Source organism: Pseudoliparis swirei, chromosome 11 (assembly GCF_029220125.1).
Source record: "Pseudoliparis swirei isolate HS2019 ecotype Mariana Trench chromosome 11, NWPU_hadal_v1, whole genome shotgun sequence".
NCBI classification, from domain to species: Eukaryota; Metazoa; Chordata; class Actinopteri; order Perciformes; family Liparidae; genus Pseudoliparis; species Pseudoliparis swirei.
Window position 1 is genome coordinate 3690618 of NC_079398.1, and position 22347 is coordinate 3712964.

The 22347-nt window shown below is 47.2% G+C and overlaps 1 protein-coding gene across 5 annotated transcripts in view; it reads left to right on the forward strand.

Annotated features, from left to right (window-relative positions):
* Positions 1-22347, forward strand: part of esrrb (estrogen-related receptor beta) — a 45865-nt gene that overhangs the window by 17040 nt on the left and 6478 nt on the right. For 4 of the 5 annotated variants that reach the window (XM_056426125.1, XM_056426121.1, XM_056426123.1 and 1 more), the window contains 4 exons: positions 469-878; positions 6611-6736; positions 12508-12618; positions 13634-13795. In XM_056426125.1, coding sequence (XP_056282100.1) covers positions 482-878; positions 6611-6736; positions 12508-12618; positions 13634-13795 — 796 coding nt within the window. In that variant the 5' untranslated portion in view covers positions 469-481. The remainder of the gene's footprint in view (positions 1-468; positions 879-6610; positions 6737-12507; positions 12619-13633; positions 13796-22347) is intronic. The other variant, XM_056426122.1, reaches the window with a different exon arrangement.

Sequence of the window (22347 nt, forward strand, 5' to 3'; positions counted from 1 at the left end):
GACACCGGTCCAGCCATTGCAGCCAAAAAAATCACTCGGGATTAAAAAACATACAAACATTTGTTCCATTGCTTCCAGAAACAAGACGAATACCTGGTATCACTCAGTGGGTCAGCCAAGGCTTTTATAACTACATTCTCTGAGACATTTAGTCGACATTTAAATTTATACATAAAATTCCTCAAAACAGCATGAAAAGTGGGAACATTCCGGCTCACAAACATCTGACTTGCACTTGTCCATCTCGGAAGCTTGAGCAGGATTCTGAAGGCATCATTGAAAGCCACCTGCATCTTTTTAATTTTCCCTTTACTATAACTGCACCACAGGGGGGCTGTATACAGAGGAGTACAGTAGGCTCGAAACAGATTAATTTCTACTCTCGGAAGACCTCTGCTGATCCTCTTCCTCTTCCCCTCCTCCTTTCCCCATCAACCCTTCCCCTCCGTCTCTCACCCCATCCCTCAGGCTGCTGAATAGAATGGCCGCCGATGACCGGCACCTGCCCTCAAGCTGCGGGTCCTACATCAAGACGGAGCCGTCCAGTCCCTCCTCGGTCATCGACACGGTCAGCCACCACAGCCCCAGCGGCAACTCCGACGCCAGCGGCGGCTATGTCAGCACGATGAACAGCCACTCCAACGGCCTGGACTCCCCCCCGATGTTCACCCCCGGCGGGCTCGGGGCCGGCACCTGCCGCAAGCGCTACGACGACTGCTCCAGCGCCATCATGGAGGACTCGTCCATAAAGTGCGAATACATGTTGAACTCCCTCCCCAAGAGGCTGTGCCTGGTCTGTGGAGATATAGCCTCGGGGTATCACTACGGGGTGGCCTCTTGTGAGGCCTGCAAAGCCTTTTTTAAAAGGACAATACAAGGTATTTTCTCACCCCCCCCCCTCCCTCCCTCCCTCCCTTACAAACACCCAATACAAGTATTTAATTCCATGTCGCTGCATTTCCAGACATAACAACATCCTCCATACATCACAGTTTAGGCCTCAAATACAAGCGATTTACTCTGTTAACCCTCCTGTTGCCTTGGGGTCAATTTGACCCCATTCAATGTTTAACCCTCCTGTTACCTTTATATTTCTGACATATTTTACCCTTGGGGTCAATTTGACCCCAGCAATTAAAACCTCCAGAAAATTTATATTGTTTTCCAAGTTTAAGTGTGAGGTACTTTATGTGTGTTTGTTAGTGACCTAAATAGCCCTTTAAATATATTAAAAAGTTGATATTTCTTATATGTTTGACACAGTGAAAAACAGCCTGGGGTCAAATTGACCCGAAGGAACACCGACATTAAACATTGAATGGGGTCAAATTGACCCTAAAGGTAACAGGAGGGTTAAAAAACCACCGGAGTCCAAAAGATGTTTTCAACCTCCTTAAAAAAAAAAGGCTTGATACAAGAATTGATTATATTAGTGTACAATAATCACTCTGTGATAACATAACAAACTTATTGACAAAATATAAAATACAAAAAGAAACCAGAACAACATCTTGACATGGGACGGTAGTGTCGGTGTGATGACGTCGTCTGTCACGGTTGGTGGTGTATGGTGGACGTGACATCATCACTCAGAGGTCAGATTTGGTGGAGTGCACGGGGCTGTTTGCCCAGATGCCTCGGGGGGGGGGGGGGGGGGGCTCGGAGACCGTGCTTTATTATCCCTGTCCTGTTTTGTGTGTGTGTGGATGTGTGCCTGGGGACCAGGGTGCCATTGGCTATCTGCAAGGCATGATGTATCACAGCTTCTCATTAGCGAGGCAACGAAAGGCCCCCCCGCTGTGAAACTGCGCGCTCCGCTCCAGATTAATCAGGAAGACGGAGATATTGTGGAGCCTGGAAACAGCTGCCCACGTGCCGCAACAAACACAGTCGGCAGACGAGCTGGGAACAGGTGACAGGAGCCAAACGGTCGGAATGGAGGGAAACGAGGTGATTAAGAGTGGAAGAATCCGATTTTCAAACTAAACGAGTCTAACATTTGTTCTATGCATATGAAGATCTGTCCGTCTGTCTGGCTGCGAGGTGTTGATTTTGGAGCGTGCGGCCCTATCGGCTCGAGGCAGTCTATGTACCTTTTGCGGGCAAACAAAAGCATGAGGCCAAATCCTCCTGTTTACCCATGCTGCCATCAGCAATTCTGTCTATTGACAATAGATGAACATTCTTTCTCAAATAACATAACTGGGCTTTTGTCCCCTCACTAAAAGTACACTGACGGCAACACAATGGAACAGAAAGAAGGCATCGGGGAAGAAAGAGACGTCTTAAGTGGAGCAATGGCCCGAACAATTAAGAAGAAGGTACATGGGGAAAAAATTGAAAGCTCCTCTTCCCCCCCCCCCCCCCCCTCACTTTGCATTGTCGATTTGAAATCCCTCTCTTTCTCTTCTTGGAGGGCTGCCTGTAATGGAGCTAATCTGCCGTCGTTTGTCCGAGCCACAGGAGTTTTGTCAATAACAATCAGCGTTTGGAAAGTGTAATTAAGGCCGAGGCTTTTCATTAGGAAAAAGGGAGGGGGCCGTCTCCAGGGACGGGCATGCCAATTAGAAACTCAGGCACGCGTCGCCGGGTAATTTCAGGGAAAGGAGGGGGGGGGGGGAACCAGGACTTCTTTAGATTGGAGAGGGACCCTGCTGCTCTTTCAGAGGAGAGGAGGAGAGGCTTAATGGCATAATAATCAGACAGGGGTCCCAGGCAGAACAAGCAGGAGGACGCAAGGACTTTTTGGGGGGAGGTGAAAGCCTTCCAAAATGATAAAAGAAACACATGCAGGAGGGCTGGAGGAAAAAGGGAGGCGGTACATAGCGGGATGTAGAGCCCTTGAAAGGAGGGCAGAGTGCCGCTGATGATAACTGATTCATTAAAGGAATAACGAGGCAGTCAAGGGTGGCGTGTGAGGCGGCCTTCTCTAATGAGAGGGAAACAAAGGAGCTGTCTTTTCCAGCCTTTTATCACATTGTCCTCAAGCACTTAGGGCAAATAACACGCTAAGTTAACGTTAAGCATGTACGGCCGTTTCTTTATCACCTTGTGTGTAATTTCTCATGATACAGCACTTCATTCTTGAGAGGGATTGTTTTGTGTTGGAGTGTGGGGAGGGGTATTATAGCAATATTTAACCTTACAATATATTTCTATTTAAATAGTTTTGACTTTTTGAGGTAATTTAGGCACTGAGGAACTCACTATCTTTGCTTTATTTCCCGCTCCAGCCTCGTGCCCGTACCTTTTTCAACAAAAGATGATGTAAAATCCATCATCTGTCACCGATTCGCCCAGTGAAAAGCCCCTTGAACTCTCACGTGGAGATAGTTACATTACTCAAGGCCAGGCCCAAATTAATGTCAACCTGCATCTCCATCCATCCCAGAAATACCCCTGTTCTCATTGCTCCCTAATCATGCCGCCTCACGTGCCCCACCAATCAAAAACATAAATCTCTTATTGAACCGTGTTTTCTTCCCATTTTGAACCCGAGTGTAAAATTGCTCGAACACCAACTGAACTCAGTGGCCCCCTTTTTATATATGAAGTAATAGACCTTGACAGTAAGCCTGTAAAAGTCAGTTTAGATTTTGATGAGAAATACCTGCCATTTTACTGTAATTTACTTACAAGACCTGACTTTCCCCTCTGTGCCCTGGCATGGGTCCTGAAAAGCCATCAAATGGATTGAGACAGATACTTATCAAGAGAAGAAGGAGGGACATCTCGTTCTTCTCCCTTCACTCTGTAATGTTATTGGTAACCATGCCGTAACCTCTCTGAAGACGGACACACCCCGGCACGACCCTGGGGTCAAAGGGCTTCCCGCCAGTATGCTTCATTTCTGAAAGTGAAACCGGCCGTTCTATTACTCTACTAGCTTTCCAGTCATCATCTATGAATGACAAGGTGGTTGTAAATAATTTATCAGGTCCAATAATGTAATCTAATGTTACTACAAATTCCCAATTAAATCACAAGTTAATGTGACACTTTCTTTAACTACTGTTGAGAAGACTGTAATACATCGACTTTATTTCTTCAGACTCTTGAGTCCACACAACAACAAATACAACAAATATCATAAATGCTTCATTAGACATAAAAGTCATTCAAATCTATTCATCTGTTTTCCTAAAGAGTGTCTTCACCCCTCAGGTGGACGTTTTGGTCAATGAGACGAGAAACGACAATATCATCTATTCACACAAAGACAAGAAAGACACACAAGGCATCACATCTTTTTACAGTGATGAAGTCTATTCTGTCCAAACTAAACATTTAAAAGCATTAATATAAAACATCTAGAATTGTGTTTTTGTTCAATAATTAAGTCTCACATAAATTACATCTTGCATATAGAGTAAATTAAGTGGTTGACTTCACGATTTTTACCACAGCTTCCAAATGTTTAAAAGTTATTATAATTACTTACATTTGTTGTGCCGTGATCCAATATATGGGTGCTGCCTGTAATATGACTATTTATTGGATATGTTTCCTCTTTTATCAATACGAACGTACGTCGATTCAAAACAACAGGCCGAGAGAGGTCGAGGCTTATCGTCACGATGCGAGCCACGTTTTGAAGACTTGCTGTCCCCGTGCTGATCGTGAAACATCTTCTAAATATAAACCTTAATGAGGAGATGAAAAAATTAAGTAATCCTCCCCCTCTCGGCGTTGAGCTACGAGAAGCCCCCTCTGACAGAACATCAGACGCAGAGGACTTGACGGGACAGCTGGACACGGTCGCCCCGCAGTGTGTGAGGGCGTGTTTGTTTCTGTTTCTGGAGGACGTGATCTCCAACGGATAATACCTCTCTGAGAGTTAGTTAGCCACCAGGTGTGAATGCGGGGGTGACGAATACCCCGTAAACAGAGAGTCCTCAGGGGGACACACGGGGTCAACTGTGCCGGGTCGGCGGAGCGAGCCCACCGGCCACATAGCGTACACTCAACAAAGTGAATAAGTGATAAGTAAAGATGTTTCAGATTTGCATAATTCATGTTTCTTTCATGTATTAAGTATTTTTTTTACGTCCCAGCGGATTGCTGATTGGTTAGTAATGGCAACGCAAACCAAAAAAGACCTCCAAGAATTGAATCCAGCCCAGAGTGGCACTGATTGCCTCCTCCCAGGATATGGGAAATGGATAGGATTATTATGGTCTGCTTCTGCTCTGACAACAGAGAGAACGGACAGAGGAAAGACAATCAGAGCTCATCAGCCGCCTTCCCTCACACCTTTATTTACCCCAATCCCAAAGAGATGAGGTGAATTAGCATACTGATTTCTAACCCAGATATAAGGAGGAATTTCTAATTATTTATAACATCTTGGGACCCTCCTTTTGATCTGCCCAATAATGTTAACATAATTGCATAAGTTGTCAAAGGATGTTGGAGGGCTGGTGGAGGAACGCTGGTGGAATATTACACAGCTTTCTGTTTCTCTGCACAGAAGAGATGGAGTAACGGGTCAGAGCTGTGGAGCGGCGACGGGATTCTGGGATGTTGAGTGCTTGTGTGTGGATTTATATAAAATGCCTTTTTTAAGGAGATTCAACAAAAAGCACATTTGCTGACATGTTTACTTGTGTGTATTTTATAGATGCGGAGAAAATATTGAGGTACTCATGATGATTAACTTATATTTTTATATCACTCAACAATTTATTTGACTGTCTGACTAGGACGTAAACCCGTTGTTACAAGAAAAGTTGAGGGAAAACCCGCAAAGTCAAAGGCTTTAAAGCTGAAAGCTTGTTCAAAATGAGGACAATTCAAATTCAGAGGCCGAAGCAACCGTTACGCCGAACCGCTTTATTGAAGAGCCCTGAATACAGTCAAATGAAGGGAATCAGACGGGAGTGGAGGCTTTGCCTCACATCTCCTGCTCGTCGTACCGCTAATGCCAGAGCAGAGCGCCGCCGGCTCTTTTATTGCGCGGCAATGAAACTCTTCTTCATCGCTCCGTCCTGGAATCAGACGCTGCAGTTGAATAATGCATTAGGCCTCTTGCCTGTACACTCTGGAAATAGTCAACAATGGCAACAGTGGTAACAACAGGTTTGGGTCAGCTGAAGTATTATGTAAAGTGGTCCGGGGGGCGGCGGGCCCCTCCGAGCGCAGGGGGGGGGGGGGACATGGCCTGCACCCGGGGCCCGGAGGGGACACGCGCAGAATTAATGAGGCCAATTTAGTGTTGGACCCGGGTGCCGTCTGCTGATGGATCCTGAAGGACCGCTGTAGCTTTACTTCCACCCCCCCCCCCCCCCACCAGCTTCTCCTCCCACCCTCGGGGCTGGAAGGTTCTCTACTCGCTGGAGACCCGAGCCACCTGCACACGACAGAAATGTATTTTATAAGAATCCATATGGTTCACCAAGTGCCTGTTTGGCAAAATCTGATTTATTATAGACCAGAGAATACACAATTTACCACGAGGCTCCCTTTAGTACCTGTGACATTCAACTCAATGATTTAAGATTTCACGAACATTTAAAATTTCAATGAATTGGACTTGGACAACAGTTTTTTGTTTGTGATAACCTGGTCTTCTTCTTCTTCTTCTTCTTCTTCTTCTCCTTCTACTCCGCAGGTAACATAGAATACAGCTGTCCTGCCACAAATGAGTGTGAGATCACAAAGCGGAGACGCAAATCATGTCAGGCTTGTCGCTTCATGAAATGCCTCAAAGTGGGGATGCTCAAAGAAGGTAAGAAGAGTAAGAGCATTTTTATTATTCTCGCACACACAAATACATTTACTGTACATATGTCGGTTCACATGACATTCATGCAAATATAGAAGGCCCCGTGAATCTATTGGGGGGGGGGGGGGTCTGCTCGCCGAACATTACAGCGGCACACACTCGTTCTCGTCACAGTTGTTTCGTTAGGTCCCAGAATGCTTTCAGCCCAAAGTGAGAGATGCATACATCTGGCTGGCCGAGACAACGGCTCCCGGCCCGCTGTCCTCCCCGAACTACAGAGCAGTAAATAATGTGCAGTTGAGCTGGGGACAGAAATATGCTGAATAGGTTGATCCTGCCGTCTGAGAAATGTAACAGTATTCGCCTGGAAAGGCTCAGACTCGGTCCCTGAGCACACACCGGGCACGGCCTCGCATATTGATCCACTCAATGTTTTTTTCCGAACATCTCAGCTCTCTTCCTGTAGATGATTTTTTTAAAGTCACGCCAGCTGGGAATTCAGTGACAATTAAACATGCTTCCAATAGATTTGTCCTGTTGGGTTTCTCCCCCTCCCCCCCCATCGCCCTGACTGAACCCCCTGAGACCCCGAGGCATGGCTGCTGGTCCAGGGGAGGCACCTCTCCGTCCTCCTTTACCCCATTGCACAGGCACATGCATGCTCACCTGCCTCTCTCTCCCTCCCCCTGTCTCCGTCTCGCTCGTCGGCCGCTCCGAAGGGGCCAGACAAATGAATAATGAAAGATGTGTGACTTGGGGGTGAAGTGGCGGTGTTATATTTATTCAAGCCGCCTCTGGGAGTAGCTCAGGAACTCTGTAAGGAAACGCGTTTTTCCTCGAGTGCCGCCGAGTGTGGCACTCGTGTCGCGCCAAGTACCATTGTCCCTCATGTTTATGCAGCGGTATGAAGACGGCCAGACAGAAGCTCTGATAAAGAAACGATGTAAAAAATCTTCCACTTTTAGGTTCTGTCTGGCTCCGAGCGGTACATATCCCACCATTAATCACCAGAGAACGGGAATTATAGATGCATCATATATCCGGTTGCCACCTGAAGCCAGAGTCATCGCCCGTATGGATCTCCACACAGTAACAGAATCCGCTGGACTGGATGCAGCCCGATAAGTGCCAGAAAGACGGAGTAATCGCATTACTATCTGATGAAAAATGTATGCCAACATATCATCTCGGAGAATAAGAGACTACAAAGATATGTAGCCGTGGCTATAAATGAATGACCAGTGTCAGGTCAGAGTAGAAAGAGGATAAAACTAAAATATGCAGACTTTGGCTGGGCCCGTGGTTGTAATGCCGCACACTTCAGTGTATTCAGCACGTCGTCAGAATACGAACGACCCTTCTTTACGAAGCGTCGGTCGTCACCTCGTGACCCCTCTAAAATAACCACTTTCAGTCACAATCCAAATGTTATTATTCAGACGTGCACGTTTGGCACGATGAACAGAGACTTGAGCACGCTCTGCCTCGAGGCCCTTTAACGCGTCGCCAAGACGAAATGGAAAGAGAGACACGCGGTCGACTGTAAGCTCCGTGAAGCCGTCGGCTCAATGCCACGCTCGGGCCCAGAATGCGGAGATGGCCGCCGCTCATGTGACCGCGGTTGCCACTTACTTTCATTACGACAGAAAGGTCACACTGTGTCTCAATGGAAAATCACCTAATTATAACTTTACAGCTCCAACAAAGTATAGCGCTGAACCCCAATGAAGCGGGAGTTGAAATCCACGAGTGTCTCTGAAAAAAGAACATTATTAGACGTATTCCGAGAGCTACGGTTGGATATTTCCTTAGAGTAAAATTCAAACAGTCACAGGTTCGACTGAGCAAGCAGAAAAGCTGCGATCGTAACATTTAGGGCGTAACGTTGAGTACGAGGGGAAGGGAAATGGTCCGGAAGATCCGCAGTCTGATTACAGGAGAGCCTAAACCCTGTGTTGAGTCGCTGTACTTTCCCCCGACTGTATAAAGGAGGAAGTGATCAATAGAGAATCAAATGTCAGGGGCAACAGGTTTTTCCTCTGATCAATGGAAACGGATCAGAGCTTAGAGCAAGAGAGGAGACCAGATACTATTGAGAGATTACATTGACATCGTTCAGTGGCAGTTGCTCTCTGCACTTACTTCCTTTCTCCATCGCTCACTCACACATAGATCCCCCCACACGTGCGCACACACACACACACACACACCGGTACAGAATAATGTTTCATTGCTGTACAGTGATATATATATTTGTATCTCCACCTCTGTAATGTTGACCAAAGACCATAGCTGGTTGTTCCAGCGGGACAGCCGTGAACACTGATATACAATACACCGCTCATTGTTCTGCAGACCGGCATGCAAAGGACAACCGCATCCCACAATAGCCCCGTCACAGGAGGACCGCACTACGCTCACGTGTGTCGCGTCTGAAATACTCGACCTGTCAATGTCCACTTGTACTGCCGGCTGTCTCAACCAGGGGGACCAATGCAGTCTGCTTCAAGGATGCAGTAACAGCAGCAATAAAGAAGCCTCAGCCAAAGCGCACCAAAATATATACATATATATTTATATATGTATATATTTATATAAACAGTATATATATGTTTATATATATATATATATATATTTATATATATATAAAATAGATTTACAATACTTTAATAGATTTACAATATTGTATATATTAGAGCAATCTAATGTCTAGTTTACGTCTTTTCAATCATCGGTGTGAGCAGGGATGTCAGCTCACTAGGGAAATTGTAGCTGACCTGTAAATGGACTTTGTGAGCGGGGTGTCGGTATGCAGCCCCTGGGGTCAGCAGAAGGCCGATACGTGACCATTTTTCCGCTACCCTCGCTCATCACTACTCGTGAAAATGCTGCAACATACGTCCAGGCATGCAAAGCTGGCAAACGGGGGCATCTTTGAAATAGTGCTGACGGCAGTTTCGCCGGGCGGCTTCCTTGAAAGGCAAGGTTCACCATGCCTTGCCATGTGGCCTTCTGATTTTCCCAGCTAAAATAGGGTCCGCCTAAGCCCCCCTTGGCATTGCCAACCATCCCAGACATCCTGACACTTTCCCCAGGGAGAGACACCCAGAACAGGTGAGGGACTCAAAATAAGGGCCCCTACCACTGCCGGCCGCACAAAGTGAGTGAAGACAGGCCCTTTTGTAGGAGTGTGCTAGGAAGGGGATTATTATTGTTTTTGCAGAGAAAGAAGAGCCCTAGTTCAGCTGGCCCCAGCCCCCACCCCAAAGGCCTGCGCTAATCCGTCGCCTTGGCCAGAAGCCCTGTGCCTCTGCACCCGGCTTTGAAGAGATGATACCCGAGCTCGCCCACTGCGCCCCGCACTGCGCTGGGCGGTGGCCCATAAAACAGTGAGATGACTTTGGGTGAGGTAGTACTCAACTCTCTTCACACATTTATTACACTCCTTCTGTTTACTTAGGAGGGAGCACAACAGACCGGTCAGAGTCAGAAGCTTCGGCTGTCACCAAAGGGACAAATGAAGCCCACAAAGGCCCCGATAAAGTCCCGGCCGTAGTGCCCGACAGCAAGAGTGACTGAATCCGCCTCGCTGCTCTTAATCACTCGCTCGTCCCCTCTGCCTGTATCTGGCCCTGTCGGACAGTAAAATGAGACAGGTTAGTGCCAGGCTTTAATTCCTGTCGGCATCTGTTAATTATGGCCAGGACTGTTCTAATTAAAAGAGGCACCATGTACCCTCATCCCCGGCTTTACACTGGCCGATGACTCGACCGGCACAGAGAAACACAGCGAGCAGAAGCAAAGCCAACTGGCCGACGGCGAGCTCAACGGGAGAGCCGGAAGGAGCCGGAAGGAGCCGTATAAAGCGGTGACATCACGTGTGACAATGAGAGGAATTTTCCCACTAACCCTCCAGTAGTAACGGGACCACCTGAGTGAATCAGAAACTTTGTAATGTGCATATCTCGAGTAGGCAAGTCGAGGGTGTGTGAAGACTATTCTTGACACGCCTCTGCAGAAGAAAAAAATGTCTCTAGAAGTTACACATAAAAGGGAAATTGCAATTTTGTGCCATCCGATGATTCCTTGGTGCTTGCTGAGAAGGATGATGCTCTGGTGGGAATTGGGGGTAATTAGGTTAGTGGGTTGTCAGTGTCAGAAAATTGAAAGACAATCCTAATCAGATTTGCGTTTCCAGGGAATCAAATCATTTATAAAAGTGGAAGAAATCTCTATTTTTCAGTTGCATGATAAAACGGTTTACTGGACACCTCCCCCCCCCATGCATCGAGTGTGACGGACAGGGGGCTACGGCCACGTCAGATAAGTGGTGAAAATCAGGAAGCTATTTTGCATAAATCCACCGTTGAATTCCTCTTTGTTAAATGAAGGCCACCTTCTATCTTATATCATTTGATTTTCCTCCCCCCCCCCTTCACTGACCGACCTCCAATCACCGTGCATGGGACACATCCAAACTCATCCCCTCCAAGAGCACTTGCTGATGGACAAATTGTATTAGGCTCATTTGCAGTGGCCACACAATGCCCAGGTGACGCCGTCCTGCCTGTTATAAAGTGATGAAATCATCAAGGAAGTGCTCTGGCTGCGGCGCTGCTCGCTTAGAGGACGCGGGCGACTGACAAATTAACTCCTCCTCCACCGCGAGCATCTTATTGAGCCTTTTCTCATCCACCCTTTAATATTAAATTTGTTTGGGGGGGGGTTACATTATGCATACAATGTAAATTGAGTGGATTCTCCCTCTTGACAGGATTAAGATATCAAGGATATTTAGGCTGTAGGGAGCAGCACACTGGTCCATACATGGGGGTGCAGGATATATTATACTATATTACATTTAGACATTTGCATACACTTACATTAAATAACTGAATATGTGCCCGGTGGTATCAAATAAATAGCACGGTGCAGATTAAATATTTTTAACTATGTTGAAAATGAATATAATAGAAAAGACATCCAAATGGAAACATTCTTATCAAATAATGAGATAATAAATAACTTATGTTATGACGAGGCCGGCTTGACATTTACAGTATCAGTGTGGGACCTGGCCCCTAGGTGTGGCCGGGGGTGATAAGGCCTCAGTGCTACTCCAGTGGAAGAGGGCTGAAATAAGGGTCTTTTATGGGAAAGCAATACCGAGTTATCTACCTGCAGGATGACAACGGATGTTTTGTACGCTGTGTGTGGGACTGCGTCTTCACTTGTGGGCCGGTCAAGTTTCTTTTTCTCGACGCCGAAGAGCACTCACCTGAGCTCACACACACACACACACATGCACAAAGAGGCAAGTGGCTGGCAGCTAATTAGTATGCAATCTGCCTCACCTCCAAAGCTAAATAATTAGAGGGCCAGTCTGTGAGATCATTGACCCTGCGTTAAATATTCATATGTTTAGACCTGCTCTGGGCTCAGCTGTGTCACAGTAGACCAGCCAGGCATGGGCCACATATGGGAAGGCAGCCGTGCCTCTGACACACACACACACACACACACACACACACACACACACACGTCACGATGCAGTCTTTTTACAATACTGCTTTTACACATGATCTAGTCCAGAATATGTTTGGGTGTCTCTGATCATGCTACATATTTGTTCCAGTGCAATACGTGGAAAATGTATGATGCATATTTGCTAATGTATCTCCCTTTTTTTTGTTGACACGTCCTATTTTCATGTATTTGAAATCCATTGTGGGGGGAAAATGCACTCTCTTGATCTTATGTCGCTATTGTCGTTTCTCCACCAGGGGTGCGTCTGGACCGCGTGCGAGGGGGCAGACAGAAATACAAGCGGAGGTTGGACACGGAAAACAACCCGTACCTCGGCTTGACGCTCCCCCCTCCCACTAAAAAGCCTCGTGAGTACTGCTCCATCGCTCGCCCATTGTCTCCCTCCTCTTCCGCTCGTCCACTGCAAGGCCAACATGCTGGGAGAGCCGAGGCGGCATCCTAGGCCAGCCTCATGCTCGCCCTGTCTCTCCTTCCCCGTTTTGGGCAGTTGAGAGATCGGTAATCAGAAAAATAGGCCAGGTATTGTTCCGGTCAGAGCTGAATGATGATAAGTCCTTGAGCAGATGACCGATACTAAACAACGACAGAGTGCTCGAGGACACTCGTGTCTCACATTTGCACACATACATTTTCCCCACTTGCATTCTGTCGGGATAAGAGCTTCCAGTGGCTTCACTCGTACACACGCCAGCTCCATCCATTAGTTTGCATAACGAGACAGAGAAAGAGACGGATATTGAGAGCATTCTACCGTGTGCTGCTATTTCACACATCTTTTCCGACTACATCTGGATTAAAACACAGATTTGCACTTCAGTGGCACTGGGATAGCACTTATTATGGTACTTTTGTAGTTCGACTGAGTTGAGGAAATGTTACTTCCTGTATTCTTGTTGTTCTTAGTTTATACTCTAGGTTGAAATGCACTTATTGTAAGTCGCTTTGGATAAAAGCGTCTGCTAAATGACATGTAATGTAATGTAATGTAATATTTCACCGATGTGTTTGTCAGGAAGACATCAGGACAGCAGGAAGTCTCTACAGCTTCCGCCAGAAACTAAAAACACATCTTTTCCGACTATATCTGGATTAAAACACAGATTAGCACTTCAGTGGCACTTAAATAGCTCATATTATGGTACTTTTGTAGTTTGAGGAAATGCTACTTTCTGTATTCTTGTTGTTCTTCATTTGAACTCTAGGTTGATGCACTTATTGTAAGTCGCTTTGGATAAAAGCGTCTGCTAAATGACGTGATGTCATGAAGATGCCTCTTTGTGCACGGCTACGCTTTGCAGGGGAAAAGACCTTTTGACCTCTGCGTTGCTTTGACATCCCGCCTCCTTCCTCCTCTATCCTCAGTCACAAAGATAGTGTCTCACCTGTTGGTGGCCGAGCCAGAGAAGATCTACGCCATGCCCGACCCCACCATGCCGGAGAGCGACATCAAGGCCCTGACCACGCTGTGCGACTTGGCTGACCGTGAGCTCGTGGTCATCATCGGCTGGGCCAAGCACATCCCAGGTATGAAGCAAATTATTTCCGCTTAATTTTTTGCCCAGTTGTATTGCTCTGTATCTGCCTCGGTCTCCTCTCCACACACACACTCTGAATGAATGAACATGTGCACTCACACACGTAGATACTTAACGACAGCAGCTCATACAGCCTCGGGGCGTGTGGAGGATGGAGTCGGTGTAAAATGTACAAAGTGTGCAAGAAAACAATCAATAGAGTGGCTCTAAAACCGCTGCATTGAACGGAGAGGGGGACACAGACCCAGTGCCAGTGTATGTTGTAATCACCAGGGAGATTTGGAGCAAAGTTGGGGATCTGGCCAACCAAACAAGACATCATATCGCACACACACACATGCACACACGTTCACACACAAACGCACTCGAGCACAAGCACACATACATTGAATTATTGATGGGCATAATCATGTTTCTTCCTGGCCCCATAGACATTCTGATAGACGAGGTGTTAGGTTATAAGAGGCTGTTGAATTAAGGATACAGCACCTCACGTCAGCAGAGATTTTGCTTCCTTCAAGAGTTTCCCCTCTGATTTTGACAGAGAACACATTGTTTAGCCGATCTTTTTTTGCAACCGAGGCAGATTCTCCTTGATCTTGAGCGTGACCCCCATAACTCTATAACATTACACTGCTGTAGGCACGGAGGGGTAACAAACTAAATGAATGTGTCCCTCAGCGGCACCTCCATAACCTCTTCTTCTCATCAGCATAACAGGCACAGAGCTGTCAGCATGCAGGAAACGTGCGACCACGACAGCACTGACACACACACACACACACACACACACACATGCACATATACATACAAGTGCGTGCATGCTTTTTTGATCACACCGGTGAATTCGGAGGATTCATTTCTATTTCAATTCATAGATTAAGAAGGTGCATTTCTTTTCAGAGGAGTGAAGTGGACTCCAGCTGACCTCGGGCAGGTGCATTTGGTACGGAAAAGGTATTAGAGTACTTCTCAGAAGGAGCGGTATTAATTAGGTACAGATCTGATAGTAAGGAGATTAGAGATGGATATGCTCCCAGCCCCGGCCCCGTACGCGTCTAAACTGTTTGGATCACTCCCCATGGGCCTGCATGGTCAGCACACTGAGAGTTTAGCAAGGAGCTTAATCAGGACTGGATCACAACTGACCTGATAACACACTCTCGTGGTTGTGACCCAGAAATCACACCAGTGTCTGCAGACATGCCCAAAAACCTTCTGGGTATCGACTGTGCACGCTGCGGAGCCAGCACTTAGAAGGAAGACACATGTACGAACAGAGAGGGAGGAGTCTGTCTTTTTTATATTTTACTGTTGAAAAAATACTGAATATTTCACAAGTCATCTGAGGCCACGAGCCGACTTGAAGCAGGCGAAGTAAATATATCATATACATCAGACTCTTAGCACACCATTTAATATATAGTCAGTGTCAAAGGCTTTAACTTGCATCCTGCAGTAGTGCATCATCAATTTAATATGCAACTCGGATGTTGTGTGTCATAGTGCTGAAGCTCTATTAATCAGATTATACTAACACGTATATACAGTGGATAGATGCATCATTTTAATGGGATTTGCTGCGCAGATTGCTACAGAGGACTTGTGTTCCAGTACCTGGACCTGGATGGATGTGCTAAACAATGTGCAGCACCCGGGAGAAATTAAGCAGATTATTCTGATCTGCTTCTCTAGGAAAACAAACAGTCAAACTTGCACTTTTGTTTTATATTTGGTCTTTTGTTTTTAACTTTAAAGGGTGACTGTGGGTCAGTGGGTAGCAGGTCCGTCTTTCAATCAGGGGGTTGGAGGCTCAATCCCCACCCTAGTCGATGTGTCCTTGAGCAAGACACTTGACCCTGAATTGCTCCCAGTAGCGTCGACGGTGTATGAATGTAACAGGATTGTAAGTCGCTTTGGATAAAAGTGTCAGCTAAATGACATGTAATGTAATGTAACTTAAAAACACACACTCTCTTATTAGGCAAACTATTTGACGACGAAAGAAAGGACTGTGGCCGCGTGCTCGTCCTGTGGCGGTCCCTTCGGTGGCGTTTGTATTGGGACCCTCGGTGTCCTCTGGCCGTGGAATGGCTGCATAATTGGACATGGCTGAACCTGATCAGAGATGGTTCACTGGCTGAGCGAGACTCCATGCACGAACACTCATGCAACAACGGTACCCCAGGGCAGCCCACCGTGCTCCGTCACCACCATATTTCTCTCCCTCCGCCCGCTCCGGGACAAGAAAGGAACATGTGGGTGGGGGAGGGGGGGACTGCTGATTGCATTCTGATAGATTTTTGCAGCCTTAGGCAATGGAATTAAAAAGATTAACAGTTCATTATGAAGTGGACCACATTGATTAGGCCATTGACAGATGGGCCAATGACCAAAGTCCAAATGTAACTATTTAAATGTCACGAAAATTGGCACTTAATTTCTCCCAATTGATTTCTAATTCCCCCTTTTCTCAGCTAACATTTGAGAACGCGTATGGAAAGCGGCGTTACGTGGAGTAGAGTCCTATCGAGTTTTAATTGGAGGGCGATCAGAGAATATCAAAGTCATTAGTGTCGATGATATCTTTGCCTTCCAGGGTCCAATGTCAGCTTTGTCATCCCGGCTATATTTAGCAGACCATAAAAGGCCAGTTTGCATACATGAGGTGCTTTTCAGGTTCTACAGGTTTTTGTTCTAGGATTTCAGCAGAATAAGAGCACAATGAATCAGTCAGATACGGTGCACTTGTTATCTTAGATATTGAATGCTGGTTTCACATGTCAAGATCCTTTCCACCGGTTTTGCCTTTGCCAGCCTTGCCCTCGTTCTGAATCTGCCTTTAATTAATTGATAATCACTGCAGAGCTTTTGGACACTAGTGTCACGGCTCCAAATAGCACCATGAAGCAGTCTAACACGGCTGTTGCCTGGGGGGGGTCATTAGGAGCCGTGTTAGGGGGATGCTGACAGATGGCTTGTTGCTCCTAAGGTGCTAACAACCTTTGACACACATAGCAGTCCGCTGTCCGTCCCTCTAGCCCCCCTTCATCCCGTAAAAGCATCATTTCTCTCCGTCCCCGAGGTTTAGGGAGGTGCACTGACAGCTTCAGCGCACGAGGACCTGTTTACCACCTTGACACTGTTGACTTCTTCGGGAGTGGTGGGACACCAGCGTGACCCCTGTGGCCTCACGTCACCCCACATTGCTTCCCACCCGCGGTGGGAATGGCATGTGTTCATATGTAAAATCCGCCATGCATGCTGCTTATACAAGAGGGATGGTTGGTGTTAGCCCACTCCCATCTTCTCCGGCCGGAGTGTTTTCAGCAGGGAATTCTCTGAAGGCTAAAGGGCCAAGCAAACATTGACTCTGCTGCTGCTGCTGCTGCTGCTTCGCTCCGGGACAATAAAACATATTTTCGCTCTGGCATGTCCTCCGCTAGAATTTGAAATATTCAAACAGCCTTCAATCCATGTTTTATTTTTTGAAAGCTCCTTTTTTTTTTTAAATAGACGTCCTCCTTATGTTATTGCATTTTGAGGAATTAGATTCAGACCAGATTAATCTCATGAAATAATCGTGTTGGTATTGTTCTATTCATTACTGGTGTTTTGGGAATAGTCATCATCTGGGCTTTATTGGATTCCAGCTCATCAGCTCAGCGTTTGACTGACAACCGCCTGGCGGGTTAGTTGTTAGCGCGGAGGCAGCGATGTTAAAAAGAGATCTACGCCTCTTGTATGTTGTCGTGTTTGTGTCAGCTCAACCCTCCACCATAATCACCCACCCACCCACCCATCAGCCCACCCTCCTCCAACCCCCTCCGGGCTCCTGTTTTCTCTTTGCCATTAAATTGTGAAATCTACTTACTGTGTTGCCAGCCTGATCCCACTCAAGCTGCGTAATCTCCTTGTAATAGAGTGTGAATACTGCCCGGCAATAAATCAGCACCTCATCAGTGCACTTTATTAAATATAGACACCAACAGACAGCTCTTAGTATATTCAATTTACCCTCTGACGTAGGCTTCAACACCGGAGATAAAGATAGATTGAGCAATCAGGTGGATGCCGAGGCCTGAACCCCGGCATGAGAGCGGGATGAAGGCGGAAAAGCTGCAGGGAGATTGAGATGGGGGCGTATTGGAGGCCGACAGGCAGTCAGGAGTATGCAGGGCCAGGAAAGGGACATCTGCCAGGCCGGGTGGGGGAGGGCTTAGTTTAGTTACTGTGACACATGAGCAGGTACATCCAGAATCCCAATTTGTGAGTGCACTGTTCATTTTGACACCAGGTAGAATCCGTGTGGAATCTGAAACGGGAGCATCTCGGAAGAGTCTTGTGTCGTATTACATACATCCGAAATGCTTTGGAGGAAATCTTTTATGCTGATGTGCCTTTTAAGTGATCGTCAGCGGAGCGCCATCCCTCATTAAGCGATGTTGCAGGATGGCAGCGGAGATAAATTATGTGTAATTATGGGCAATGATTAAAGACTGATTCGTCCAGGTCTTTGAGGCTTAACAGAGATATGTTCCGTCAGTATTGGGCAGTGGGACCCTTGGGAGGGCTAAAGACTTCTCCTTTGAGGTCACGAGGTCACAGGGTGCAGATTAAAACAAGAGGATTACTGTATTTAATGTTCTTCAACCTCAAAGCGTTCACAGGCTACTGGTCAAATCGCCCATTCCCCGGCTACTTACAATTGGATAATGGGCTGGTTATCACGTTGACAGGAGGCAGATAGCGCTCTCCTGAAAAGTCGGGCACTGGAGCTAAAAAAAAAAAAGAGATGAATTTCAGTCGTCAACCTCTTTTTCATAGACTCAATTCAGTTCGTACTGGCATCAAATCAGTGTCCAGGGAAAGCTCGTGTGTGTGTGTGTGTGTGTGTGTGTGTGTGTGTGTGTGTGTGTGTGTGTGTGTGTGTGTGTGTGTGTGTGTGTGTGTGTGTGTGTGTGTGTGTGTGTGTGTGTGTGTGTGTGTGTGTGTGTGTGTGTGTGTGTGTGTGTGTGTGTGTGTGTGTGTGTGTGTGTGTGTGTGTGTGTGTGTGTGTGTGTGTACGTGTACATGCTGCCGGACTGCAGGTCAGATTATTGATGTCAAGCGCTGCAATTTATTACCAAGCTCCTATTGATTGGGTCCTCCTGACGCCGTCATGTTAATTCAAGGAGAATCGTGGTCGCTAGCTGCACACACACAGATCCACACAAGTGAACCGGCTCTCACACACACACACACACACACACACACGGCTGTATGAAGCTGCTCAGAATCAACCTTCATTCTTGTGTTGGTTAGACATCTACGTGGCATGTCGCTCTGCCAGATCAGAGGAATCCATACAAATCAGAAGTGCACACACTGTGCCCTCTTTTTTTTTCTTCTTTAACCTAAAATAAAATAATAATAAAAAAAGCTTTGATTTAGAATAAGCTTATGGCAGCATGATCATTCAGCTCAGTTTGAGGTTTAAAAAAGAGCTGTGTTGAACCTCTGGGGTCCTGTTAAGGGCCGTTTCCCTCCAACTGGAGCCCGGAGAGCACTTGACTTGGCTGAGGTGAGATTGCCGCTGGCCAGAAGTCTTCAGGGCCTGCTCGTCCTTCTGAGAGCTCGCCATGACCGATCAGCTGCTGTCCGGCCAGAATTACTCTCCTTCCTCTTTCTATCTCTCTCTTCCTCTTCCCCTCGTCCTCCGGTCCCTTTTTTTTCGCTGCTCTCTTTCTCTCTTCCTTATCTTCTTCCTCTCTGGCTCATATCTTCTTCTCTCTTTTATCCTTCATTCTCTCTCTCTCTCTCTCTCAACATTTGTTTCCCCCTTTCCTCTCCGTCCCTCTGCTCTGTTGTCTGATTGAGGGTGAGTTATGAGGGGGCTGCAGCTGGAGGGGGCCACCGTGCCTCGTAATTACATCTCTTTTTATTACCCGCGCTAATGGCCCTCGGGGAGAGCGAAACAATAATACATTAATAGAATATGAACTCCGGCTCAACGGAAATCTACAGCATTTCATTTCGGAGCGTCCTGTGCTCTGGCAGGTGAAACGGCGCTCTGATTAATCTCCGCGAGGGCTTCGGAGCGGCCGTCTGTGGGTTCGGGCTGCCCCCTCCTGCCCACCGCCGAGTGCTGGCGGGGAGATAAAGGGAGAGGTGGCGGTTTTGGCTTCTGTTGTTGGTCTTTAGTCGCCTTGTTTTGACCGTGTGAGCGATGGAGGATGGCGTTCTGAGGCAGTTAGTGGTCAGTGCGCTTCTCTGTTGTTTTGTGTCAGCTAAATATGTTTCCGTTTCCTTCTTCTCTATTGATCTGCATTTCACTCATGCCCATGCAGGATAATTGTCACCTTTGATCAATTTGAAAGTGAAAATCCCGCCGAGGCCGCGAGACGTCTATATACGAGCAGCTTCAGTCAAAGTGACGAAGCAGAGCGCTGCATTGTTATTATCCCTGTATACACGCCACAGAGACGACAGTCTGGCGGTGCACTCAGCAGTGGAGTGGAAAAGGCCCTTCAAGCGCGCAGACAGGCCTCTCAGATTTGGTCAATATTGTGTCACGTTTGGTCAAACCCCGCCAAGGCAGTGGGCTGGAAATGAAGATGTAAATATTGATATTTCATTAGAGGAAATCACCCACTCTGACGGCACTTAACCGGGCCGCCTTCAGAGCGCCGCGTGACCCGCGGAGTCGGGAAGTCACTTCATTACTCGATTAAATTGAGTGGAAGAAAAAAAAAAACGAGGCGACGACACAAGATCCCATTTGGAGCGATAATTTAGGCCCCCCCGAAGAGAGGGGATGGAGCAGAGGAAAAACACCACCTCTCCATCTCACAACACTGGATTAAATTCAAGGACTTTTAGCGTCAACGGTAATTGTAGGCTGCTGCGCCGCATGTGGTTGAGAGGTGCCGGCTGTATCGGAACAACTCTAAAGCCCCTCCAGCAAACCCTGAGCGAGGCCTTCACACGGCGCTGTCACATCGGGAGCAGCGCTTTAGTTCCGCTTCGGTCCTCCTTGGCATTAAAAGGCTGCGCCTGCGATTGTGATGCCAACCTGATGCGGCAATCAAGGCCACGTCCGCTCTCGCATGACAATCTCCCTCCGGCCAGTCCACCGTCTGTACAAGTTAATGGCCACGTATGCAGACAAGGAAATAACACAACAAAAGGTTTGAAGATGCAGTTTGGATGTGTGTGATGGCACAGGCCTTCACAAAATATGGCTTATTGCCTCCACTGATAATAGCAAAGTGCTTTGAGTGCTTTCGGCAGTTTGCTTTGTTGGCTCTAATTTGGGCTCTTCAGACCTCTGACCAGTCGGACCACAGCAACTTTCTGTTAGCACTCTATTCTCCTGACTATTGATTCCCCTTCAAAATGTGAAGGCCCTCACATTTTGATCACAATCTGTTAATTAATGTATCCTCCAGCTCTACCCCTGCAGTGGTCATCACCACGATAAGGGAAATTGAACACGCAGGTACTACTCTCCCTGGCTCTTCTTCTCTCTCTGCCTGTCTCTCTCTCTCTCTCTTTCCCCCCCATCCTGATTCTTCTTTACTTTCTCTCACGCTTCCTCATCATGTCTCTTGTTCTTCTCGCCGTGTGTGTGTGTCTGGTGTCTGTCTGTGTGTGTGCTTCTGTGTGTGTTCACGGTCTCCTGGCAGGAGGAGATAAACATCCGACTGGTCGCTGCACCCCAGCGGGATCATTTATATTTAAGAGACAATGTGGGGAATATGCGCGGCGAGCGCCCAAGTCAATACTGTAATCTATCGCCTCTTAATCACGCAGTGGCAGCTCCCGTGGCAACGGCCAACTTGTAAAAGCAATCATATTAATCGGGGGTGGAGCTGAAGAGCCTAATGTGCCGCCTGCAGGCACACTGTGCAGACGGAGGTGGAAGATGGAGGAGAGCGCGTGGGCGGGGGTTCATGCAATGTATTGACGGTTGAAGGGTAGTACGAAGGGAGCGGGGATGAGATGGCTCTCTGTTCCTCACTCTCTCTCTTCCTTTCTCTTTTTGCTTTGACCCTTTTTAATTTGTTTGAGTTTCTCACAGCTCATCTTTTCGTGGATCTAGCAGTTTGTTTTATTTAATGTTCTATTCTGAGCGTACGTCGAGGGCTTGAGGGGGAGACGACGGTGGTTCGATGCGCCCGAGCCAATTTCAGCTCTTTCAGCTGCTGCTGTTGGAGAATGAGGCCCTGGCTTTAAGCAGGTATTCAGGCTGAGCTTGAACCAGGTGACCCCTGTGCTCTCTCTCTCTCTCTCTCTCTCTCTCTATGTCCCCTCGTCACCTCCTCCTCCCCGCGACGCGGCGCATGTCATGTCCTCAACCCCTCCGATGAGAATATGTCACGGTGCTAATCCCCCCGCACACCAATAGAGGTGTGACAGGATACAAGCGGTAACCACATGGCTCTGTGTATCCCGGACCTTTGCACCGATTTACTGTCCTCACTTCCAGCAAAGCCCACTCAAGGGCTTCAAAGAGGACCTTCCTCTGTGCATTTGAAATTAAACACCGCTCGCCGACAC